This window comes from Halichoeres trimaculatus, unplaced genomic scaffold (assembly GCF_033239565.1).
Source record: "Halichoeres trimaculatus isolate MK-OKI-2021-1 unplaced genomic scaffold, fHalTri1.1 fHalTri1_scaffold_6, whole genome shotgun sequence".
NCBI lineage: Eukaryota > Metazoa > Chordata > Actinopteri > Labriformes > Labridae > Halichoeres > Halichoeres trimaculatus.
The window spans coordinates 35,284,564-35,307,007 of NW_027437184.1; the positions used below are offsets into that span (position 1 = coordinate 35,284,564).

Here is a 22,444-nt window from a genome sequence, read left to right on the forward strand (position 1 = left end):
TTATAAGAAAACAATTTATTTTCATTAAAGTTTGGCCTTCTCTTAAGATGGCCAATCTCCATGCAAGGTTGAAGGGACAGTCCTGCAACTTTAAAATCCCTAAAGTGATACTCTGTGATGGAACAAGTTGGGTCCTATCACAAGGTTTAGGGCAGAAATTACCCCTACAGCAGTGTTTTTGTGCAGCAGAAGCCCAGAGCGCTCGCACCAAACACCCCCTCCCTGCTCGTCTGCCGTTTTCCTCTGCACTCAGATGGGGCCATATTTTACTTGAACAAAAACACAAATAAACAGACTCCCACCGAAAAAATCTGATATCGGTCTGCATTTTTCTTCACGGCTGACTGAAAAAAAAAATTATATTCCCGTACAATGGCTGAGTTGAATTGATATGTTCTGTACTTATTTTTCTTTTCTAACAGTTTGAGATCCACATTGGTTTTCCTACATGGTTTTAAAACATCCTGCACTGGATGATCCAGATCATGGCTGTAACTTAACCCAACATATCACTGATAAATGTGTACTTGTCATTTCTAGTGGCATCTCTCCAATTTCTTCTTGTAGACATGCTGTTGGAGTTGTTTTTAGTGCTCCTGTGCATAACCGTAATGCCTGATATTGGAATTTCTTTGTATTTCTTTGTATTGCTGCTTGCTGCTATTGCATAAACAACACTCCCATAATCAAACACTGATTGTATTAATCCGGTGTATATAGTTTTTATTGCTGCTCTATCTGCTTCACAATCACTCACACTTAACTAAACACCTTATGGCATTTAGTTTTCTTACACTTTACAACTTTTTGAATGTGTACTGTCCATGTTAGTCTTTCATTCAACCACATTCCTAAAAACTTGAAATATTTCACTTTCTCTCATTCTTGATTATACAATTTTACTTTCATGTCACTCCCTATTCTTCTCTTTGTGAAAAAAATTGTCCTTGTTTTATCCACTGAAAATGTAAAATCCCCTTTATCCATTCCTCAATTTTTTTTAAATAGCTCCATGTATTTTCTACATGTGTGTGTGTGTTCAGATCTATACAGGTGCAAGCTTACTCATACAGTTACCAAGTTAGGAGTCGCAGTTACTGTACCAGAGTTTCAGATCAAAGTGGGGAAGAGAATCAGTGAGGGTTCATCTGTTGGATATATATGGGTACCTGCACATATAGGGATCAGAGGAAATAAACAGGCAGACAGGGACGCAAAAAGGTCACAAACTACAATTTATTTTATTTCATTTATTTATTATTTGTTTTGTTAGTTTAACTGTAGTCTTGGATGTTTTGGTCCACACTCCTTAACAGTAGGTGGCAGAAATGTACAATTTTGTTTTTTGCCAACTGGCAAATAAAACCCAAAGTAGAAGAAAAATTTAGCTTCTTGGTGAAGGGTTGGATGCTTTGCCGGTTGGACGTCAGCTTGAGGCGGTAAAATCAAATGCAAGAATTGTTTGCAAACAGTTATTTTGGAAGTTTCTGGTGGATTGTGGATTTGGCAGTGGGCATAATCTGGTGAGTGAATGGGTGATGATGGCTACTCCGGGAGTGGATGAGAAGGATGATATGGTTTTAGTAGCTGGACACCAGTGGCGAGTGGGAGAGAGAAGTTGGGCGGGTGTGGAAGCCAACTTGGTAAGAGAGTTTTTGAAGAAGATAGCTCTGATTGAAGGCAGTGGCAGGGTGGTGAGGAAAAGGGCTTTGGTTGGAGAATTTAAAGTTATGGTAAGATTCAATAAGGAGGACAACAGATCAGTCTAAGCCCGATTATGCTGTCAAAGGAGCTTAGAAAGAAAATCGGGGAGGTGGAAGTGGTGAAAACTCTGAGAGATGGAAACCTGATGATAATATGCAGATCGGAGGAACAGAAAAACAAAGCCATGCAGATTGAGAACATTTGCAAGAAAAAAGTGAGGGGGACATTGATCCTGGTGAAAGGGTTACGTGAGGAGTAATAGGTGGCATACCAGTCAACGAAGACCTGGAAAAACTCAGACGAATTATTGATGAGGGGAATGTGAGAGGGATTAAAAGACTGCAACAACATATAATGGGGAAAGAGTAGATAGTTTATCTGTCCTTCTCGAGTTTGAGGATCAAGGAACAGAAATGAAGAATGAGATTTGGGCATACTGGGCTGAACAGTACATGATTTAAGATAGGGTAACATGCAACAGGTAGATGCAATTGTTTGAAATGGAAACTTGTCAGGAAACTTATAAAAATTAAAAGTCTACTTAGTGTTGAAATTTTTGAGACAAAGTTCAGAAAGAAAGGATTTACAATTATCATTTTAATATTTTAGAGAAATTAATGCGATGAGCAGGATAAAGTTGTTTTGTTTTGTTTTTTTTTAGTTGAGTTGAGTTGAGTGACTATCAGAATCCACACTCCACACCAGGTGGTGGCGGTAATGCACCATTTCGTTGTTTGCCAACCGCCAAGAAAACCCACAAAAGAAGAAGAAAATGCTCCTCGTCCACTACACTCTGAAAATCTCCTCAGAGAAGGACGTACAATTTTCTGTTTCTTCGTTGACTCTTGGATGTGAGGAGATGCCAAGATTTTATGGTCTTAAAGATTTCTTCGAGTGGCGGCTGCTCGCTGCGGTCAGCAGAGATATGGATGAAGAAAGAACAACATCTGCATACGAAGAGGAGCTCCAGCGCCAAAGAGAACTACAGGATGTGATCTAAATCCCTGAGACAGAGCTGCACAGAGCAGGTAGGTTTCTGAAAATGTTTCGGTGAATCGCTCCAGTAGCTAAGGTTCAGATAGGTGATGTTGATTTAGATGATTATCTAAATGCGTTTATGAAGGATGTATTCAGCTCGAAGTCTTCAATCAAAAGGCTCATCCTCATTCTGAAACAGAAACTCGGGTCGATCTCTGTCTTCTTGCTTCACCCGGCACAACGGCCAGTGTTCCGCTGGTCGAAGCTGATTCAGGCTTTTTGAAACGGCTTCAACAAACCCACCTTCAGAGCAGTGAATCACGATCAAAGCCAACACAGGCCGAATATCCTCCATGCTCACAGGCTAACTGCAGTGCTACAAATAAAGATGGCGGCTTCTCTCTTCTTTCTATGGCAGGGATGTCCAACTCGTGCCATGGAGGGCCAAGAGGCTGCAGGTTTTCTTTCCAACCAAGAACTCCACCAGCTGATTCCACTGATTAGCCCCTGCTCTCTGCTTGAAGGTGAGGTAATCAATGGAATCAGCTGGTGGAGTTCTTGGTTGGAAAGAAAACCTGCAGCCTCTTGGCCCTCCATGGCACGAGTTGGACATCCCTGTTCTATGGTGTCACTTTTGCTGAACACTTTTCGTTATTGTCTTACTGCCCTCTACTATATAATAATAATAATAATAATAATAATAATAATAATACATTTTATTTAAAAGCGCCTTTTAAAACACCCAAGGACACTGTACAGGATAAAACAACAATAACATCAATCAAATCATCACACAAAACAAAACAAAACAAAAAAACTAAAAACAGCAAATAGAACAGAATGTGATGGATAACTGAATGAGAGGGAAAATTCAAGGTATGGTATATGCAGAACGAAACAGGTGGGTTTTGAGTCTGGATTTAAAAAGAGGCAGGGAGGTGAGATTTCTGATACTCTCCTCGAAATCCAGTCTGAGTGAAGCCAGGGGACAAAAATATTTTTTCTCTCTCGAAATTCTAATTTTTTTAAGGCAAACAAAAAAATCTCTGACATACTGTGATACTTTCACAAACTTTAAAAATACTGTGATATCATTTTTGCTATACCGCCCCGCCCTAACTGCTCATGTTATTGTATTATTGTTATGATCTGTACTTCTGTCCATGCCCCTCCCACCCCAAGTTATCTTTATCTTGATCTTTACTTGGCATCTTCATCTCCATGATGTCACCAATCTGTTTCTGACGTGTAATTCTGAAGCTAATCATCAGCTGTTGCCATGCTGGAAATGAGATGGGCTTTGAGGCGCCTCACTAACAGCTGCAGGGTGCCTGCCTGCCAGTCCTCTGAGCTGTGCCTGCAGTTGTAGTTAAAGATCATATGAGGTTTTCAAAGTGAAGTCATTTTTTGAGCCTGTCTGTTTTTGTACGTGTTTATTTCTGTAGTTGGCCTGGGCTGATAACAAATTTAGCTATTGACGATAAACAATAATATTGGCAATTTTATTTTCAGACCAAATTAACCACTGATATAAAAATAATATATCATAGTAATGCAACACACCCTTTTGGATGAAATAAAACTTTTATTTCTCATGAGTATCTTTTTGGTATGGTAATGGGATATCAATAACATTTAAATATCCTAAAGAAAAAAAATAGACTCTAAGTCAAGAATTGGACTTGGATTAAAAAAAAAACTATTGAAATGCAGCATTTCTTTTGCGATGTGAAAATGACACTTTCTGTGTCCATGTAAATTCTCATCATGCAGGTCAGAGTTATTCTTAACACTCCAAACTGAGGCAACTGGACTGTTCAGAGTTGGTGGAGGCTTCATCAGCTTCATCTCAAACTGTAAACAGTCCAGTTGTCTCAGCTTGAAGCGTTCAGAGTACTTTCTATGAGCACACACCATTTTTGCTCTTTTCTGTTTGTATTTCCTCTGACCATTAAACTCCTCAGTGAGCGCTGACTGTCAGGACGAAGGCTCTGCATCTGCAGGTGCAGTTTTGTCCCCAGCTGGGAAAACTGGGTCAGGTGGTTGTATTGTAGGTGAGTTCTACACTGGGGCTTTGGCGTTTCACTTTACAGTCATCTTTTTTCCTCCTAACATCTGCTACGTTAACCTGCGCTGCCTCTGATGAGCTCATGAGGCTCACTTGTTGCACTCTGTGTGTTTGGGCAAGGCTGATGCTAGCAGCCCTGCCTCACCCCGGAGACCAAAATTTTGAATGACTGACAGCACTGTTCATTCTGCTACGGACCAAACACGGCCAGGTGCTGAGAGCGATGCACAGAGTGAACCCTCTCATCTTCCAGCCTGTTTGGAGGAGAGAGACGAGGAAAACAAACACTTATGCACATTGCAATACATGGAGGCCTAAACAATTATTAAGTTTATTGCATTTATCATTCGATTAATTGATTTACTGACTATTGTCCCAGGCCTGATCTGCAGTACAAATGGTCTTTCTTGGCTCAGTTTGTTCATGGCTTCTGATACTTGTGGAGCCAGCCCTAAGAGGACACTTGACAAGCTGTTTTGGTGCTTCTGTATTGTCTTCCTTTCTCACAGTCAGAGGTTGCCACTTGGTTTTGACTGAGGTAGAGAGGTGGGCTTTTGGCATCCGTGCAAACCACAACAAGGTGCCAGTCATGGGTTATAATAGGTTATAATCCATTGACAACAGGAACAGGATTTATCTAGTGTCTTTAGTGCCTTTGCTAGGCGCCGCCCTGTTGGCTATGGCTGCCTTTTGCAGCAGCTCTCTCTTTTTTGTCTGTTTCTTGTAATTTTTTTCGTCTCTTTTTTTTGTCATCTTTGTATTTGGAGAGGATCATTACTTTGTATGGCTCATTGTTGGTCATGGACACCAAACTTCTTGTGTCTTCAGCGATATTTTTACTACTTTTTCTCCTGTGTTTGTCTGGAGATCCTACATGTAACCATGGCTGCATTGTTTACATGTGAAATCAGCTGTTGGCAGCCTGTAGCATGTCAATGCTAACTGGTGTAAGCCCTGATGTCTTCCCACAAGGTGAGGAGAAGGAGGTGAGGACGACGTGCTGGTTCTCAGGTGTGAGCTAAGAAGTGAGGACATGGACCTGTCCTTCCATCCATCGTTGTTGGTAACGCAAGATCTATCTCCAATAAGATGGACGAGCTAGCTGCGCTAACCCAGCAACAGAGGGAATACCAGAGGGCAGAGTAGCATCATGCTATTCACAGACATGGCTAATGGAGCTAACATCAGACACCAACGCCATGTTGGAGGAGCTTCACCTGCTGTGAGCAGACAGGATGTGGGAGACAGAGATAGAGCATGACTGAAGAAGCTCAGTCCTGGACCCTGTGGAGGTGGAGGCTGGCTGAACTGGAGAGTGATGGACTTATCGTCATCTATTTTCTTATGGACCTTTTTGCACTTTCTATACATGTTCTTACTTTTGTTTTCTTGATTCCTGAATTTATCCTATGGGAAAAATGAAGTATTTTCTATTCTATTCTATTCTATTCTATTCTATTCTATTCTATTCTATTCTATTCTATTCCATTCTATCCTATTCTATTTTATTCTATTTTATTCTATTTTATTCTATTCTCATTGATCAGATGGATAAGGTGGGTTTATATTAAAGAGTTAGACACCAGTGAGAGTCCTCTGTAACTTAGAAATGTATTAATCCATATCTTTGGTTAACAGGTGTGTGTAAACAGGTGAACTCCACCTTCAGTACTTCTTTGAGATCATTGAGTTTTTTCTTTCAGATTTGCTTTTCCATCAGGAAGATGATCTAATATCTCATTACTGTTTGTTCACTGTGTCCTGCAGATGTTCAGCTACTAATGATGAAGAAAGAGGAGCTTCTCCCTGAGCAGCAAGAGAGGAGCCCCCATCCAGACCAGGAGGATGAGTCCTCACTCATTAAAGAGGAACAGGAGGAAGTGTGGATCGATCAGGAAAGAGAGCAGCTTCAAGGACTGGAGGAGGCTGATACCAAGGTTTTGTTTCCTTCAGTTCATATGAAGAGTGAAAATGATGAAGAGGAGCCCGAGTCCTCACTGCTTCATCAGAGACTAACTGACCACATGGAAACAGCAGCTGAAGAGGACTGTGGAAGACCAGAACCAGCAAAGAGCTCAGATCCAGACAGAAATTTACAAGCAGAGATTGAGGTTAAGCTCGAAGCCTCCTCAGATTCTGGATCAGGGTCTGAAGATGAGGCAGATGACTGGAAGGAGAACAAAGACTGTCTTAAAGGATTAAAATGTGAAACAAATGAACAAGCAGAGACTGAAAAGTCAAACAATAGCTATGAGCTGAATAAAACCAACTATGTGGTTTCTCTGACAGAAAGGAGACCTTTCAGCTGCTCAAAGTGTGGAAAAGGATTCACTCGTAAAGGAGATTTGGTCAGACACATGTTTCTTCACTCTCAAGAAAAACCTTTCAGCTGCTCTGAATGTGGGAAAAAATTTAACCAAAAAGGAACTCTGAATTTACATATGTTTGTCCACACCAAGGAAGAGAGACCTTTCATCTGCTCAGAGTGTGGAAAAGGATTCACTCGTAGAGGAGACTGGGTTAGACACATGTTTATTCATTCGAATGTAAAACCTTTCTGCTGCTTTAAATGTGGAAAAAGGTTTAACTACAAAGTAAATCTGACGGCACATATGACTGTTCACTCAGAAGAAAAACCCTTCAGCTGCTCTGACTGTGGAAAAACATTTAACCAAAAGAAAAGTCTGGCAAGACATATGATTGTTCACTCAAATGACAAACCTTTCTCCTGCTCTGAATGTGGTAGAGGATTTAGACATCAAGGAAATCTGAAAGGACATATGGTTGTTCACTCAAAAGAGAAACCCTTTAGCTGTTCTGAATGTGGAAAAAGATTCAACCAAAAGAAAATTCTGACAAGACATTTGTTGGTTCATTCAAATGAAAAACCTTTCCGCTGCTCTGAATGTGGAAAAGGATTTAACCAAAAAAAAAGTCTGATAAGACATATGCTTGTTCACTCAGAAGAAAACCTTCCAGCTGTTTTGTATGTGGAAAAGGATTTTACCATAAAGTAAGTTTGACAATACATGATATATAAATGCAGATGCTACTCAGCAGTTTGAGTGTGGTGTTAGATTTCCCATTTTCCCCCTGAATCTGGAGCTTCACATGTCAATCACATGTCATTTCGAATATCTACCTGCTTCTACTATTGCCTCTGGATGAACTTCAAGTGTGTAATATTAAATATTTATTCTAATGTTTGTTTAGAAGTTGAGTGTAGTTTTTTAACAGAGAACAGGATTCATGTTAGTCAACAGCTTTAGACGAACACACTTGACCAGGAAGCCAGGTTAGGTTTCAGCAGGATTCTGAGATTGCAATCACGTATGTGATCCTGAACATGCAGCGATGCAACGTCAGTGTTTTCAAAGAGTGAAACAAAACCCAGATTTCAAAATTCAGGTGAACCAGTCTGAGCTGAAAATGTGAAAGTATTGGGTAAGCAGAAAGTCTTTCATAAATGCCCAGTGTACAATCATCCTGTTTATTAAGATAAGTTTAGTTCACAGGTTGGCAAACAGCCTACTGGTCACTAGGGGTGGGAAAGATAGTTGATTTACAATATATCAGGATTTTTTTGTCTGACAATATCAAAATTGTGGTTCTTTGTCAAAATTTTTTTTTTTTTTTTTCAAATTCATCATTTCAGTCTTTGTTAATAAAGTGAATTGGAAAAAAGTAACCACTTTTCTCCAGCAGAGGGTGAATTATTTCTCTCTGACTCAGGTGATGTGCACTTTCTGGGAAAATATGGCTCCTGATTGAGTCTGTAGACATCATCATCATATTTCACTTTTTCACATCGTCTGGTGTTAAAAAATCAAACTAAAAACCACAAAAATCATAAGTATTGAAGAATCGCAAATTAAATAAATTTTCCCCCGAAAAATAGTAATAGAATCAACTAATGAGAATAGCGTATCGTCCAAGTCCTACTGGTTACACAGATTAAACTTAGTATAAAGGTGAAATATTATGCTTTTAGTCATACATTTTACTTTGTTTAGTTGAGTTTCAAAATATTTAAGTGTATTTAGGACATAATTCAAATGAAAATACAAACATGACAATGAAAACGCAACACAGGAAATAAATTTCCATTTCAAGAATATTGGTGCAATATTTGTGTCATAATGTAAATTAAATACCAAATATTCAATTATCATTTTCATCTTCAAGATTGAACTTAATGTGATGTTATTCAATATTAAAATGAAAGGGGTGTTTGCATTTATTATTCAAAAAATGGTTAACTACTGGACATAATCTTGAGATGAAAATAATATTTCTTTACTGCGTTTTCATTTTGGATGACTCAGAGGTGACAAAATCCAAATGAAAACGCAAACGTGAAAATGCATAACAGGAAATACATTTTCATTTAAGAATATGGGGACAATATTTGAGCCATGATGAATATTAAATGGCAAATATTCAAATATTTTTATTTTCATCTTGAAGACTGCACATTATGTGGCATTATTCAAATTTAAATGTAAAGAGTGTTTACATTTTAATTTTCAAGAAATGAAAATGAATACTGGACTTAATTCAAATAAAAATGCAAATGGGAAAATGAAGATGCAATACAGAAGTTGCATTTTCTTTATCTGCTTTAACAAGCACAATGTGTGACATATTTCAAATGAAAAGGAAAATTTCATTTCCATTTTAATTTTCAGACCTGCCCTCAGACCTGGGGCCTGTGCTACGAAGCTGGATTAGCTCTTAGAGAGATAACTTCCTGGATAAGTTTCGGGTTTTCCTAACTACGAATGTGGATCTCTTTTTATCCAGACATGTTGCCCCAGTAACTGATGTTCAATGCCAAACCTGGTCCAGAGCAGGTTAAGTTCCAGGATAAGAGCTCATGGGGTGTAACAGACCACCTGCTGACCAATCGGTTCTCTCGGGCGAGCATGAAAGACCGCTCAGTCACCAATTTGCTCAGCCTGAGTGAAGTCTTCTGGCGCGGGACCGCCCCCTGTCTTTTTGGCCCAACATTTTTTCTCATGGGCTGTGAACAAACAATATCTTACTGATCATCATAACTGAGACATTGTCAGGGAAAAGTAGAAATGTGTGCAAATGGAATCTTTCATACTGACCCCTTTGAAGGATGCTTTTATATTTATTTTTTTATTCACTCCCACGTCCTTTTTTCCCCACTGCTATTGCATCTGCAATACAAACTGCCTATAATGAGCGTTTTCCTTGGGTTTGGAGGAAAGTGGACTCTTTCTAATTATGAGGTCGGATATGATGCTGATCACACACACACACACTGACTGACAACATGAATGAATAAGGACCTGACTGCCTGTGTCGTCACATGATGAGATAGGTCTATTAATATCAGCATTTTGGAAATTTACGCATTCACAGAGTTGGCGATTTTTTTTGCCAGCAATCCCTACGTCTTCTCGCGGCCCGCGTCGTGCTCCTGGCCTGGATAATACTGCGGTACTCCTCTTATTTTTGCAGGATTATTTGCTGCTCCTCCGCTGTAAAATAGGCTGCTCTCTTTTCCAGTGTCCATTGAAAATGCTCCGGGGCTGCTAACCACGCCCATTTTATGTGTGCGCGCACAGATCCCAGCCGGATTCATTTATCGAGTTAATAACGAGCTTCGTAGTACAGCAGAACTGGATAACGGAGATCTGGTGAAGTTCAGTGAGTTGTCGCAGAGTTATCCTGGATGACTTAATCTAGCTTCGTAGTACAGGCCCCAGCATGACCATACAATGGTATTGTTGACTCCAAGGTTGTGCACATAGATTGTATAAAACATGGACGTGGTCTGGTGAAACACATCATATTGGTAGTGGCAAGGGCGCCTGTCAGTCACGTGACCATGAGCTGTGCCTCTGATTGGGTGAGCTCAAAATCTTGGTATCCTCTGAGCCGCCGAGTTAGAAAGAAATTCACCCCCTGAACAGTGTGTGTTGATAGTAAAATTAGCAATTCTGACTCAGACAGGAGACATTTTTTGAACCAAGCTTTTTTTGGCTTGGTGTGTATGTGACTTCCTGTACTTCTGGAGCCAGCCTCAAGTGGACACTCAAGAAACAGCAGATTTTAGCACTTCCGCATCTTCTCTTAATCTAAGATCAGAGGTTGTCGCTTGGTTGTTCATCATCTTCAACAGTAGGTGGCGGTGTGTATGCAATAATATTGAAATGTTGACTCATGTTATTGTCTTCGAACACATATCAATGGATACACAGAGGCCAAAGATGTTTTCTTTCAGTCAGAATTGAACACATTCAGCAACACAGCAGCTCTTTCAAAATGTACACAGATTCACGTAGCGTTCACTTCCAGCTCCTCAAGACAGAGGAAGATCAACCTCTATCACACGGCCGCATATCTCATTCTGGCTCTCTCAGGTTCCCCCGCGTTGCGTAATACTGAACAACAACTAACAAGGTGCGTTTATACATAGTTCTGGGCCTAGTTTAATATTACACACAAGTTCTACACATAAGAGCGTCCCAGCTCTGACTCTCCATCAGTTAGGGGGTCCTTGGTCTGGGAAACATAGGCCTCTGGTCTACACATAAACTGTATAAAACATGGACGTAGTCTCGCCAATGTCACCCATCTGTTTCTGAAATGGAAAATGAAGCACATCGGCTATAGCGGCCATATTGGTAGTGGCAAGGGCTTCCCCTACAGCCATAGGGTGCCAGCCATCACGTGACCCTCAGCTGTGCCTCTTATTGGGGGAGCTCGCTATCTTAATATCATATGAATGGCCGAGTTAGAAAAAAAATCACCCACTGTACAGTGGGTGCCGGTAGTAAAATTAGCGACTCAGACAGGGGACGTTTTTTGAACCAGGCTGTAAATAGGTTAATTTCTGCTTTGAAAATGGCTTTTTTTGGCTTGGTGTGTATGTGACTTCTGCTACTTCTGGAGTCAGCTTCTAGCGAACACTCCAGAAACAGCAGATTTTAGCACGTCCGCATTGTCTCAGACTGGAGGTTGCCACTTGGGTCTACACTGTAGAGCAGTGGATTATAAAACACAGAATCATTCAATAATTGCATCAGACAGCCCATCAGCTCCAAACAGAATCAAATCAGAGAAATTATGCAGACAAGACAGTTTTTATGAAGTATATTCTATGATATGTAAAATACAGATCAATGGGTTGTCTGTCAGCTCTGTTTGGGTTCCTGCCCACTGAGTAGGGCTGGGCGATTATGGTCAAAATAAGAATCCTGATTATTTTAAGTGATATTAAAATCACAATTAATATACACAATTATTCAGTTTTTCAAAAACTTCAGTACTGATTTAAACACAACTTTAAAGAACCAGCAAGTGGCACATACAGTAATATTGATACACATAAGTCACACACACTCGCTGTGGCTGCGCATGGAACACAGAAGAGCTATGAAGCACAGGAACTTGCATACATCTACACTGTGTGGCATAATTGTTTTTCTTCGATTATATTGTTTTTATGATTGTCAGATGGCAAAATTGAAATCATGATTAAAATCTGATCAATTGTCCAGCCCTACCACAGAGGGAAATGAGGGGGCAGACATACTATATTATTATATATATATATTATTCGGTTGCTAGGCGCTACCCAAGTAGCTGCCTGTTGCAGCAGCTCTCTCGTCTTTGTCCGTTTCTTGTAATTTTTTCGTCTCTTTTTCGTCATCTTTGTACTTGGAGTGGATCATCACTTTGTATGGTTCATTGTCGGTCACGGGACACCAAACTTTTTGTGGCTTCAGTGATATTTTTTACTACTTTTCTCCTGTGTTTGTCTGGAGATCCTACATGTAACCATGGCTGCATTTTTTATATGCAAAATTAGCTGTTAGCAGCCTGTAGCATGTAAATGCTAACTAGTGTAGGGCTTGATGATTTCCCTCGAGCTGAGGAGAAGGAGGTGAGGACGACGTGCTGGTTCTCGGATGTGAGCTGGGAGGTGACGACGTGGACCTGTCCTTCCATCCATCGTTGTTGGGAACGTGGGATCTCGCTCCGGGGGATGGATGAGCTAGCTGTGCCAATCCAGCGGCATCGTGCTGTTCACGGACCTGGCTGACGGAGCTGACATCGGAAGCCGCGACACATCGGAGGAGCTTCGCCTGCTGTGAGCAGACAGGATCCAGGAGACAGAGACTGAACAGACTGCTGGGGAGGCTCAGTCCTGGACCCTGTGGAGGTGGAGGCTGGCTGGGCTGGAGAGTGGTGGACGAGTGGTGGACGGGATGTCGTCATCTAATTTCTTATGGACATTTTTGCACTTTCTATACTCTTTCTTACTTTTGTTTTCTTAAATGCTGCGGTGACTCCTGAATTTCCCCTCGGGGATAAATAAAGTGTTTTCTGTTCTATTCTATTCTATACTAGTTAAACACTCAAGGTGCAAACAGTAGACGTACAAGTTGAACTTACATCAGTAATACTGGGCGGTATTTTCACAATATCCAAAAACAAGTTGTTACAATGAGGGAAGTGGGCAGGAGCCTAAGAGAAGAGGTAACCTTGATCTGACTCCAGATAGGACAGACTGAACTCAACAATACACTTAATATGACTGGGGAACATGCAACAGGATCATGTCAGTACTATCCAGAATCAGTGAAGCATGAACTGATCATGCTGTATAAAACATGGACGTTGTCTCTGGGACGTCACACACCTTATTTATTTATTTATGTTATTTACGTATGTTTACATTTTTTTTTGTTTAATCTTCATTTTTATTTACTTTTAATTTCGGCACTTTTGGTCCTCTATAGACCAGGAAGACTGTATGAGGATCACAGGTGTTTATCAGTCTGAATGAACCCGTCAGTGTTACAAATGCACTGAAGAAAGTCAAACTCTGAAAAAGTAAGACTTTCGCATTTTGCATGTTGTAAAGACCTCATTGTAATAACTAATAATGGTATATTAAAGTCTTGAGGTAAATCTTAAAGTTGCCCAAATATAAAGAGTTATTAAGAACAGGCATATTATACAGGTCACACAGAAATGGAAAAGTACGTCTGCCCAATCCTGGAGAAAGTTAGGTTGGAAAAATACAACCGGGTTCTTTGAAACCCCTGCTCAGAATAATGCCCTGAAAAGAACGATTTCATGATGGAGGTCCTCACCATTCTCACAATATGCTCCTGAAAGCTCATCAGTGACGTGAAGAAAAGGTTCTGTCCAACATTTATTGCACGATTATTACACAATTGGAACAGAAGTTCAAATCCTTCTCTGACGACAAACCACGGCACTGATGAACTTTCTTTCTTTACCTACACAAAGATGTGCAGACAGAAAACATTTTCACAATAAAAGCATGGGTTAGCTGTTGGGCTCGCTCCATCATTTAAAAATTGGTTTAACCCACCACAAACCTCTCATTGGTATGATTGTCATGTGACAGGTGTCACGACCTGGCTCATAGGTCGCAACAAAAATAAAGGGGGAGCACACGATCAACTTAGCTTTAACAAATATTTATTTAAAGAATATACAAAAGTTTAAATGATCAATATAAGGATGAGGTGTGTGCGTCAGTAGATCAGTATGTCTGGTGTGGGTGAAGTGAATGTGTGTGTGGCATGTTGTCCAAGTGCAAAACTAAAACACAAAGAGGGCCGAAGCCAACCAAATGAAAAGCATGCTGCAGCTCAGAGCGCCTGGAGGGAATGAGAGAGAGAGAGCAGGTGATCAGCCACGGCTTAAATCCACCTGGGAGACTGGCCAGGTACTCCCAGGTGCGCTGAAACCCCGTCCACCAGCAACCTGCAACAGATAAGACAAGCCACAACCTGGGAAAGACAAACACACACTACAGCAGGCCCTAGTGGGAGGGCCGTCACACAGGCCTTGTTGCTATTCGGCTGTTGTGGTATAAATGAGGATATCTGATATGCAGAATTATTTCAGAAGCTCAACCATGCAAGAATTGACATGCTAATTTTTTTATTTCCACAACGTGGCATTTCCTTGCTGTCGGCCTCAGACCTGGGTCTCATTTTTTCTCCCCATTTTCAGCAGCATTGGTCCCGGCCAGGCAAAGAAGAAATTTACCAATGTGAAAAAAGGATGGGACATGCTCAGGACGGGAAAACAAAAGGTCTGCAAATGGAGTTCAAACAAACAAAAAATATATATATATCACTCCTTCTACCCATATCCGGCTCACCTTGGCTCTGCCTGCTCCTCAGTGCCTGTCATCGCCAGATCTTCCAGCATCAGTGCGTCTATCAGAGCAACACCAATGCAGTGTCCCAAGACATTGATGACAGTGTTGAAGCGGTCCCTGGGAAAATACAGCACCTTTAATAGTTTTTATTTTCTATGTGAAGTATACATTCAGCAAAAAACAGGAACAAAACATAATAAAGCCAGCTTAAGCTCAAATGAAAGGTCTCATGTCTGTTTATGATGAGGTTTGCTGTTAGACAGGCTGTACTAGCAGCTGATGAGTGTTTGGCCACCCAAGAAAAAAAATCTCTGAGGGTTTATATTCAGGGTTGGATCATGGGAAAGAGAAGAAAGCAGAGTCACGTTTTTACTGTTGCCTCAGGAGATTTTTTTCCCAAGGTATGTTACACAAATCTGATGTTTTGTTAAGTTTTTGAATCAAATGATTTTTTTCTAAAAATGAATATTCAAATATTATCCTTCACCGTAAAAAGCCTGTATTCATAAAGCTTTCTGCGCCAGTCTGAGTCTGTCAGTGGACACACCAGCTCTGCTACCACTGACACATTTATAGGCTACGATTGCTGCAGACACACCATGCCACCTGTTACTACTGCTGCTGCCGTTGGGATTGTTTTTGGAAAGTCAAAATGTGTTAAAGACAGAGAGGGAGCTGGACAATATGTGCCACCATCCAGCTTTAAACCACTAATAAAACTTACAGGATCCATTCCACAGCCACCAGAATGGCCACTTCCTTGGCAGGCACACCCACTGCTGACAGGACAAAGATGGTGGTCACTGCACCTGTGGCAGGGATTCCCGATGCTCCCACGCTAGACAAGCCCGCTGTCACCCTGCATATCCAAACCAGGAGGGAGTGGCATCAAGCCTGACATTTTGGCTGCACTTCCTCTTCAGGATTTCTTCTTAAATGGTCAACATAGGGAACAAAAGTCTCTTACAAAACAGTGACTGTCTGGCTTGCGTCCAGCTGGAGCCTGTTGAGCTGGGTGATGAAAAGTGCCGCAACCACCTCATAAAGAATAGAATAGAATAGAATAGAATAGAATAGAATAGAATAGAAAATACTTTATTTATCCCCGAGGGGAAATTCAGGAGTCACAGCAGCATTTAAGAAAACAAAAGTAAGAAAGAGTATAGAAAGTGCAAAAAGGTCCATAAGAAATCAGATGACGACATCCCGTCCACCACTCGTCCACCACTCTCCAGCCCAGCCAGTCTCCACCTCCACAGGGTCCAGGACTGAGCCTCCCCAGCAGTCTGTTCAGTCTCTGTCTCCTGGATCCTGTCTGCTCACAGCAGGTGAAGCTCCTCCGATATGGTGCTGGCGTCCGATGTCAGCTCTGTCAGCCACATCCGTGAACAGCACGATGCCGCTGGGTTAGCACGGCTAGTTTGTCCATCCCCCGGAGCTAGATCCCACGTTCCCAACAACGATGGATGGAAGGACAGGTCCACGTCGTCACCTCCCAGCTCACACCCGAGAACCAGCACGTCGTCCTCACCTCCTCCTCCTCAGCTCGAGGGAAATCATCAAGCCCTACACTAGTTAGCATTGACATGCTACAGGCTGCTAACAGCTGAGTTCACATGTAAACAATGCAGCCAAGGTTACATGTAGGATCCCCAGACAAACACAGGAGAAAAAGTAGTAAAAAATATCACCGAAGCCATAAAAAGTTTGGTGTCCGTGACCAACAATGAACCATACAAAGTGATGATCCACTCCAAATACAAAGATGACAAAAAAAAGACGAAAAAAATTACAAGAAACGGACAAAGACGAGAGAGCTGCTGCAACAGGCAGCTACTTCGGCAGCGCCTAGAAACCTACAAAAAAAAAAAAAGAAAAGAAAGAAAGAAAAAAAGAGCCGTCCCGTTCATTTTGATGCTGGTTCCAAGGGGCACCACAGAGCGGGTGACTGCTCTGTCCAGCCCGAGCCGCTCCTCGCAGCAGAGTCTGGGGCATTGTCGCAAAGCTTGCAGAGACACATTATGGGATTTCACTGCTAATCTGTTGCACACCTCTTCCACACCTGTTGTACATTATCTTACCTGGATGACATGGCAAATGCAGAAAACAAGGCAGGAGAGACACCCTTGATAACACTGAAGGGGTTTTGCCGGGTGACCACGTAGTAGAGCAATGGGAGGGTTACAGCTCCGTGGACCAGAAGCCTGAAACACATCACGGAAACTGGTCAAATCCAAATAGGATCGATCATACTCTCATGGCAGCCAGGGTCCTGTGAGCGTAGACATACATAGACGCCACATTGAGCACTGAATCATACCTAGACATGGGCGTTAACGTATTGGATGTGGCAAGAGTGAACAGAGAAGTTACCTAACTCATGCTGCAGTGAATTGTACCGACCGGTTTGCAGTCCAAAACAGATCTCATGGGCTCACCACTCATGGGTAAGACTTTTGGCCACTATAACATCATTTTAGGAACAGAATTTCTTGATTTTGTGGCTAATACTATAAAGTCAAACTTATAATACCATGGATTTCTGCAGTGAAACCAGCCTCTGAAAAACTAAGATGCCTCTCTTATACAGCGAAATTGACCCCAAGTAACTACTCTGATTATTGTTAGTTGCTTAGCTAACTTTTCACATACTACAGAGCTTCCCCTAAGATAAAGAGCAGAGAAAGCTGTGGGAAAAAAAAGAACAGTTGTCAGACCAAGAAAGGTTTGATCTTACCCAGCAACAATCACCACCGTGACCTTTCCCAGTAAGAAGAACCTCTCCCAGTCTTGACCCTCAACAATGGTAGTACAATGGTAGTGGCGATCATCGACATGATGCCAATTGGCATTACGCTAGAAGAGAAACCAAAGAAACATGGATCAAGATTAAAAACAAAACAAAATGCATAAATGACAAAACAAAAAAAAGATACACAACAGCAACGCTGTGCCTGTGTTTTGGAGGAGAAAGTTCATGAGTAAATATGGAAGAGAAATAACTCAGATGTCCATGGCAACATACGCTGAATTGCTAACCTGCTCCGGGGCAGGTTAGGTTCCAGATTGAACTCGCGGACTATAAAAACCCCGCCCACTGACCAATGAGCCCTCACAAAAAAATGGCTTGTCCGTTCTTAGAGGATCCCGTGGACATCGGAGCTCGCATTGTCCGAGGAGCACTCCGGCGCGCAAGAGTTTTCAGGGACCACACCGACCCACTCTCTTTTTCAGATGACCACCTTTATGAAAGTTACCGGTTTTCCAGGGAGGGGTTGGTAGTACATGACACTTTCTACAGGTAGTTAAAGGGAATGAAGAACTGTCATTGCCGTAATAAGATCTTCAATGCCAACACTTCTGTTCCATGACAATATTTTATTGCCAGTATTGAAATTGTGACAGGAATTCATGGAGGGCTCAAGTGGGCTGCATATCACACAAAAACTGTAAACACGATAGGAATGAACAAATGAATAAATTCATCTAAGAAATAAATTCATCTGAATCAATAAATTTCAATTTATCTCTTTCCTGTTTTTCTCTTTACGCAATTCGTCTGCGAAGTATTAGGTTTCCAATCAGATTTAATATGAAAACATCGTGCAGACCTCCTGATCGGGGCGGGGTTGTAACTTTTTTAAACCCTTTTTCCCACTGTGCTCCAAACTTTTGATTTCTCCCGACTACCCCCCTATTGTTTAATAATCTTATCTGTTATCTCTAGCATTTTATTCCAAGTCAAAGCAAGTCCCCTTTGTTCATTTTACCCTGACCCCTAAAACATCCCTCCCCCTCCTTGTACTTGGTTTCATCCTAAAAAAGGGCTGCTTGAAATCATCTCTAGCAGGTTGTAGTGATCATAGACATAATAAAGAGTAGGACATATGTTCTATCTACTCTGAATATATAGAGAAAGAAAGAAAGAAAGAAAGAAAGAAAGAAAGAAAGAAAGAAAGAAAGAAAGAAAGAAAAAGAAAGAAAGAAGTTGTTCTTTAGCTTCACTAAGAAGTTAAGTAAGGTTATGATTTCGTTGTGTAAGACTTTTTCTTCAGCATCAAAAAAAAAAATTGGAGCAAACAGAGCTACAGAGAAACATGTTATAAAAAGTCAATATAGCCTACTAAGTTCTGTGTTTCAGACTTGCATTTATCTTCGTAAGAGAAATAGTGATTTCTTGCTACATAATTTCTGGGTGCCTTGTTTTCATGTCACTTAGCCAAAAAAAAAGGTCTGTGTGAGCTGATGTTCATAATTTGTATAGCCTAAGTTTCCCTGATTTTAATAGGCTTAGCCTATATGTTTGAGTCAATGTTGAAATGAGTTAAAAAAGCATAGCCATGACAGTGGAGGGGAAAAACATGATTGATTAGAGATAAGAGATTTGTGTAACATGATTTTTAAGGAGGATGGGGTGAGAAATGGAAATAATACAGTAGAAGATACATGTTGTACTCACGCTGGCTAAACAGACACCAATGTTTCTTTTCTTTTTTTTTTTTTGAGTGTACTATGAAATCAGTGTGGAAAGGGCTGCCAAAAAGACATGGCCCGAAGGAAATTAGGGATGACGAGAGAGGTCCACTGACTCTAATGACGAGCAAAGCAGAGGCCAGTGTGCCCAAGACCAATGGCTTTTTCTGATGCGGCCACAAAGCAGAGTACTAACCACAAGGACACAATCACAGCAGCTCGGCTGGAGAGAGTAGTCTGAGCCCTGGACTCAGAATCCACTCACCTTTGGCGTCTCAGATGGTTTTCCTTTGGGACAAGGGGCTTCCAGGACAAATTGCTGTTAGAGAATGATGACTGGTAGGTGGTACAACGGAATTAGGGCTGAACAGTCAATCGAATTTAAACCAACATCGCAATGTAATAGAATGCAATTCCAAATTGCAAAGGGTGCAATTAGAAAAAAAAAAAAAAAAAAAAGAAAGTTTCAAGTACAGAGACCTGGAGGGAATACAATAACTTGTACTCGTTCAGCAACTCGTTCGAACTCAGCAAAAGTCAATATGCAGGTTTTTCTGGTAAAAAAAAAAATCTGTGAGCTACAGAGATCTATACTGTAGAATGGATGTTGCTGACAGAGCCATACCCCTTGTTCACTTTATTCTGTTTGGTTTTTTTACTCTTACTGTCAAGAGGAGCTTAGTAAAATTTCATAGTGTTCCCTTTTCTTTTTCAATCAAAAAATGCAGGAAAGAATTGTTCATATGTTAACAGTATTATTTGTCATGTTGGTCATAATAAAGAATAGTTTATTGCTTGTATTTAATGAATAAAGCAAAGGATCCCCCCCCCCCATAAATATATTAATTAATTAATTAAAAATAATAGATTAAAATTAAAATTAAAAAATAAAATAAAATAAGATTTAAAAAATGCATGCTAAACCACAATCACAATATTGGTAAAAAAAAAAAATAAAATAAAAATAAAATAAAATAAATAAATAAAAAAAACGCAATGACATTATTTTCCAAAATCGTTCGGCCCTAAAAGTGGAAGTGGCGCTGTCCCAGATTTGAAACAAGGTCCTCTTGTACCATCAGTGAGCAAGGGATGTTCAGATGAAATATGACAATGTGTATGTTTATCCGAATCAGAATGTCTGGGTACAAGCATCATCTCTGACACCCAAATTATTTTTTCTTTCAATTGTTGGCTGAGAGCATAACCATGTTTTTACAGTCCACATTGTAAGAAGAAAGAAAATTCTCAATCACTGCAGTGGAGAAAAGTAGGATTCAGTTTGAACGAGAGCTTCAAGCATCACTGAAAACGATTGCACACATTTATCTGGAAAAAGCCACTGGCAGGGGCGTGATCAGAGAGGTGGCACAACCACCCACACAAGGACACCTGAATGCTCAGTGTTGAGCTCCAACTCGGAAACCACCATCTTAAACTGTCACTGATTTTATCAGCATTGCTGGGCTCGTCCGGGATTTGAACCCGGGACCTCTCGCACCCGAAGCGAGAATCATACCCCTAGACCAACGAGCCACAAAATCCTTGGTGGATGCAATGGTATAAATGTGGACACCAATTAAAACTATCTCTCTTCTCCAGGTGCTACTGCTTAGCATGCACAGGTGTCTGCTGTGAACGTGATTGGAACCAACCAAACAACAGCACTCCCACTATCACTGCACGGGCACTGGTGGAAAAAGGGTGTAGGTCTCCTCATTGTTGCTTGAGCTGCCCCAGTTTCCCAGTAAACCAAGGTTTATTGTTGTTAGTGCAGACTGTTTGGTTCTGCAGGTCCTCAAAAAAAAGGATATAAGATATCACAGTGTCACATAGTCCATGAATGTCTGTGGCTGTAGCTTCAAAGACACTCCGATCTGTGCAGTGGAAACAGGCCTCTAGCTCCTGCCTTGAGATTTTACTTTCTGCCAAAGTCAATTTTTCCTGTTGGGGAGGGGCAGTTCATCTATCTTGTCTGACAGAGAGTGGATGTTGGCCTGGTGGGTAGATGGGAGCACAGTGCGTAATCTTTGCGGCTTCCCCCACTGGCATTTCCTGTAAACTCCATACAGAGCTGCTGCTCCTTCCTTGTTGTTTTGATCGGTGAGAAACAGAGACAAAGTTCCAACAGTTATTAATACAATGTTTATGAGTTCCTACCTGGTGTAGGTGACCAAGGAAGGAGAGCAGAGTGCACCAAAAACACAAAATGTACAAGAGAGTACTGAAGTGATCAGCCACGGCACCATCTTGGAACATTGCTGGGGAACAAACTGAGGCAGTGTACAGACCATGCATGAAGTTCGCTCCTGTAAACCCGTGTTTTTAATTTTTACGGCTCAAAAATTTAAATGTTGAGAGATGAGTTGGCTCATCATTTTCTATTAAGGTAACATATAGGCTAGTCTGGGATTCAAACTTAGAATCTTTCACTCAATCATAATCATACCCCTGGACCAACAAGCCACCATACCTATACTATACCTTAAGAATAAGAACTGCATATTTCTGTACAATGATTGAAGATTTTTTTTTAGTTTACTAATATAAAAGAACTTTGAATTTTTTTGTATTTATTTTAGAATTCCATGAATGCTTTTGTCTACCATTTCGAATTCTACTTTTTTTCTGCAGATTTATCAAAATATAATAAAATGATAAAGATATTATTTGATGTAACTACAGAAGCCTATGACTTTTTATCTATTAAATAATTTTTTGCCTTTTTTTTTCCTAACAACTTTTATGAATACTAGATGGTCTTTTTTGCCTGATCCAGTGTACACAAGTTCTAAAAACTTGAACATATGAACAAATTCTATTCATTTTTCAAACTAAACACAATCGCTTTGGATTTTTGTTCCTAAAAATACATGTTATCTAGATTTGTTTCTATATAACCAAGTATAAGTCTGTAGAGAAACACAACCACAACAACAGAGGACAAATAAACATACCAATAAAAACAACAATAAACCTTTCCATCGCTGTCCCTTCATGAAAGCCATAGGTTGATTTGACACAGCAGCAAAATTTTC

The 22,444-nt window shown here is 40.7% G+C and overlaps 1 protein-coding gene, 1 non-coding gene and 1 pseudogene across 2 annotated transcripts; 1 reads left to right on the plus strand and 2 right to left on the minus strand.

Annotated features, from left to right (window-relative positions):
- Positions 1 to 2,471: 2,471 nt before the first annotated feature.
- On the plus strand, positions 2,472 to 9,316 carry LOC141791403 (uncharacterized). Its single transcript, XM_074671838.1, has 2 exons — positions 2,472 to 2,732; positions 6,518 to 9,316. Exon 2 carries the CDS (start codon positions 6,532 to 6,534, stop codon positions 7,765 to 7,767), a length of 1,236 nt encoding a protein of 411 aa, XP_074527939.1. The 5' UTR covers positions 2,472 to 2,732; positions 6,518 to 6,531; the 3' UTR covers positions 7,768 to 9,316.
- A 5,150-nt stretch (positions 9,317 to 14,466) lies between these two features.
- On the minus strand, positions 14,467 to 17,261 carry LOC141791251 (excitatory amino acid transporter 3-like; annotated as a pseudogene).
- Positions 17,262 to 20,870: 3,609 nt separating this feature from the next.
- Positions 20,871 to 20,942, minus strand: trnap-cgg (transfer RNA proline (anticodon CGG)). Its single transcript has one exon. It is a non-coding gene; the product is annotated as a tRNA-Pro (tRNA).
- Between the last annotated feature and the right edge of the window lie 1,502 nt (positions 20,943 to 22,444).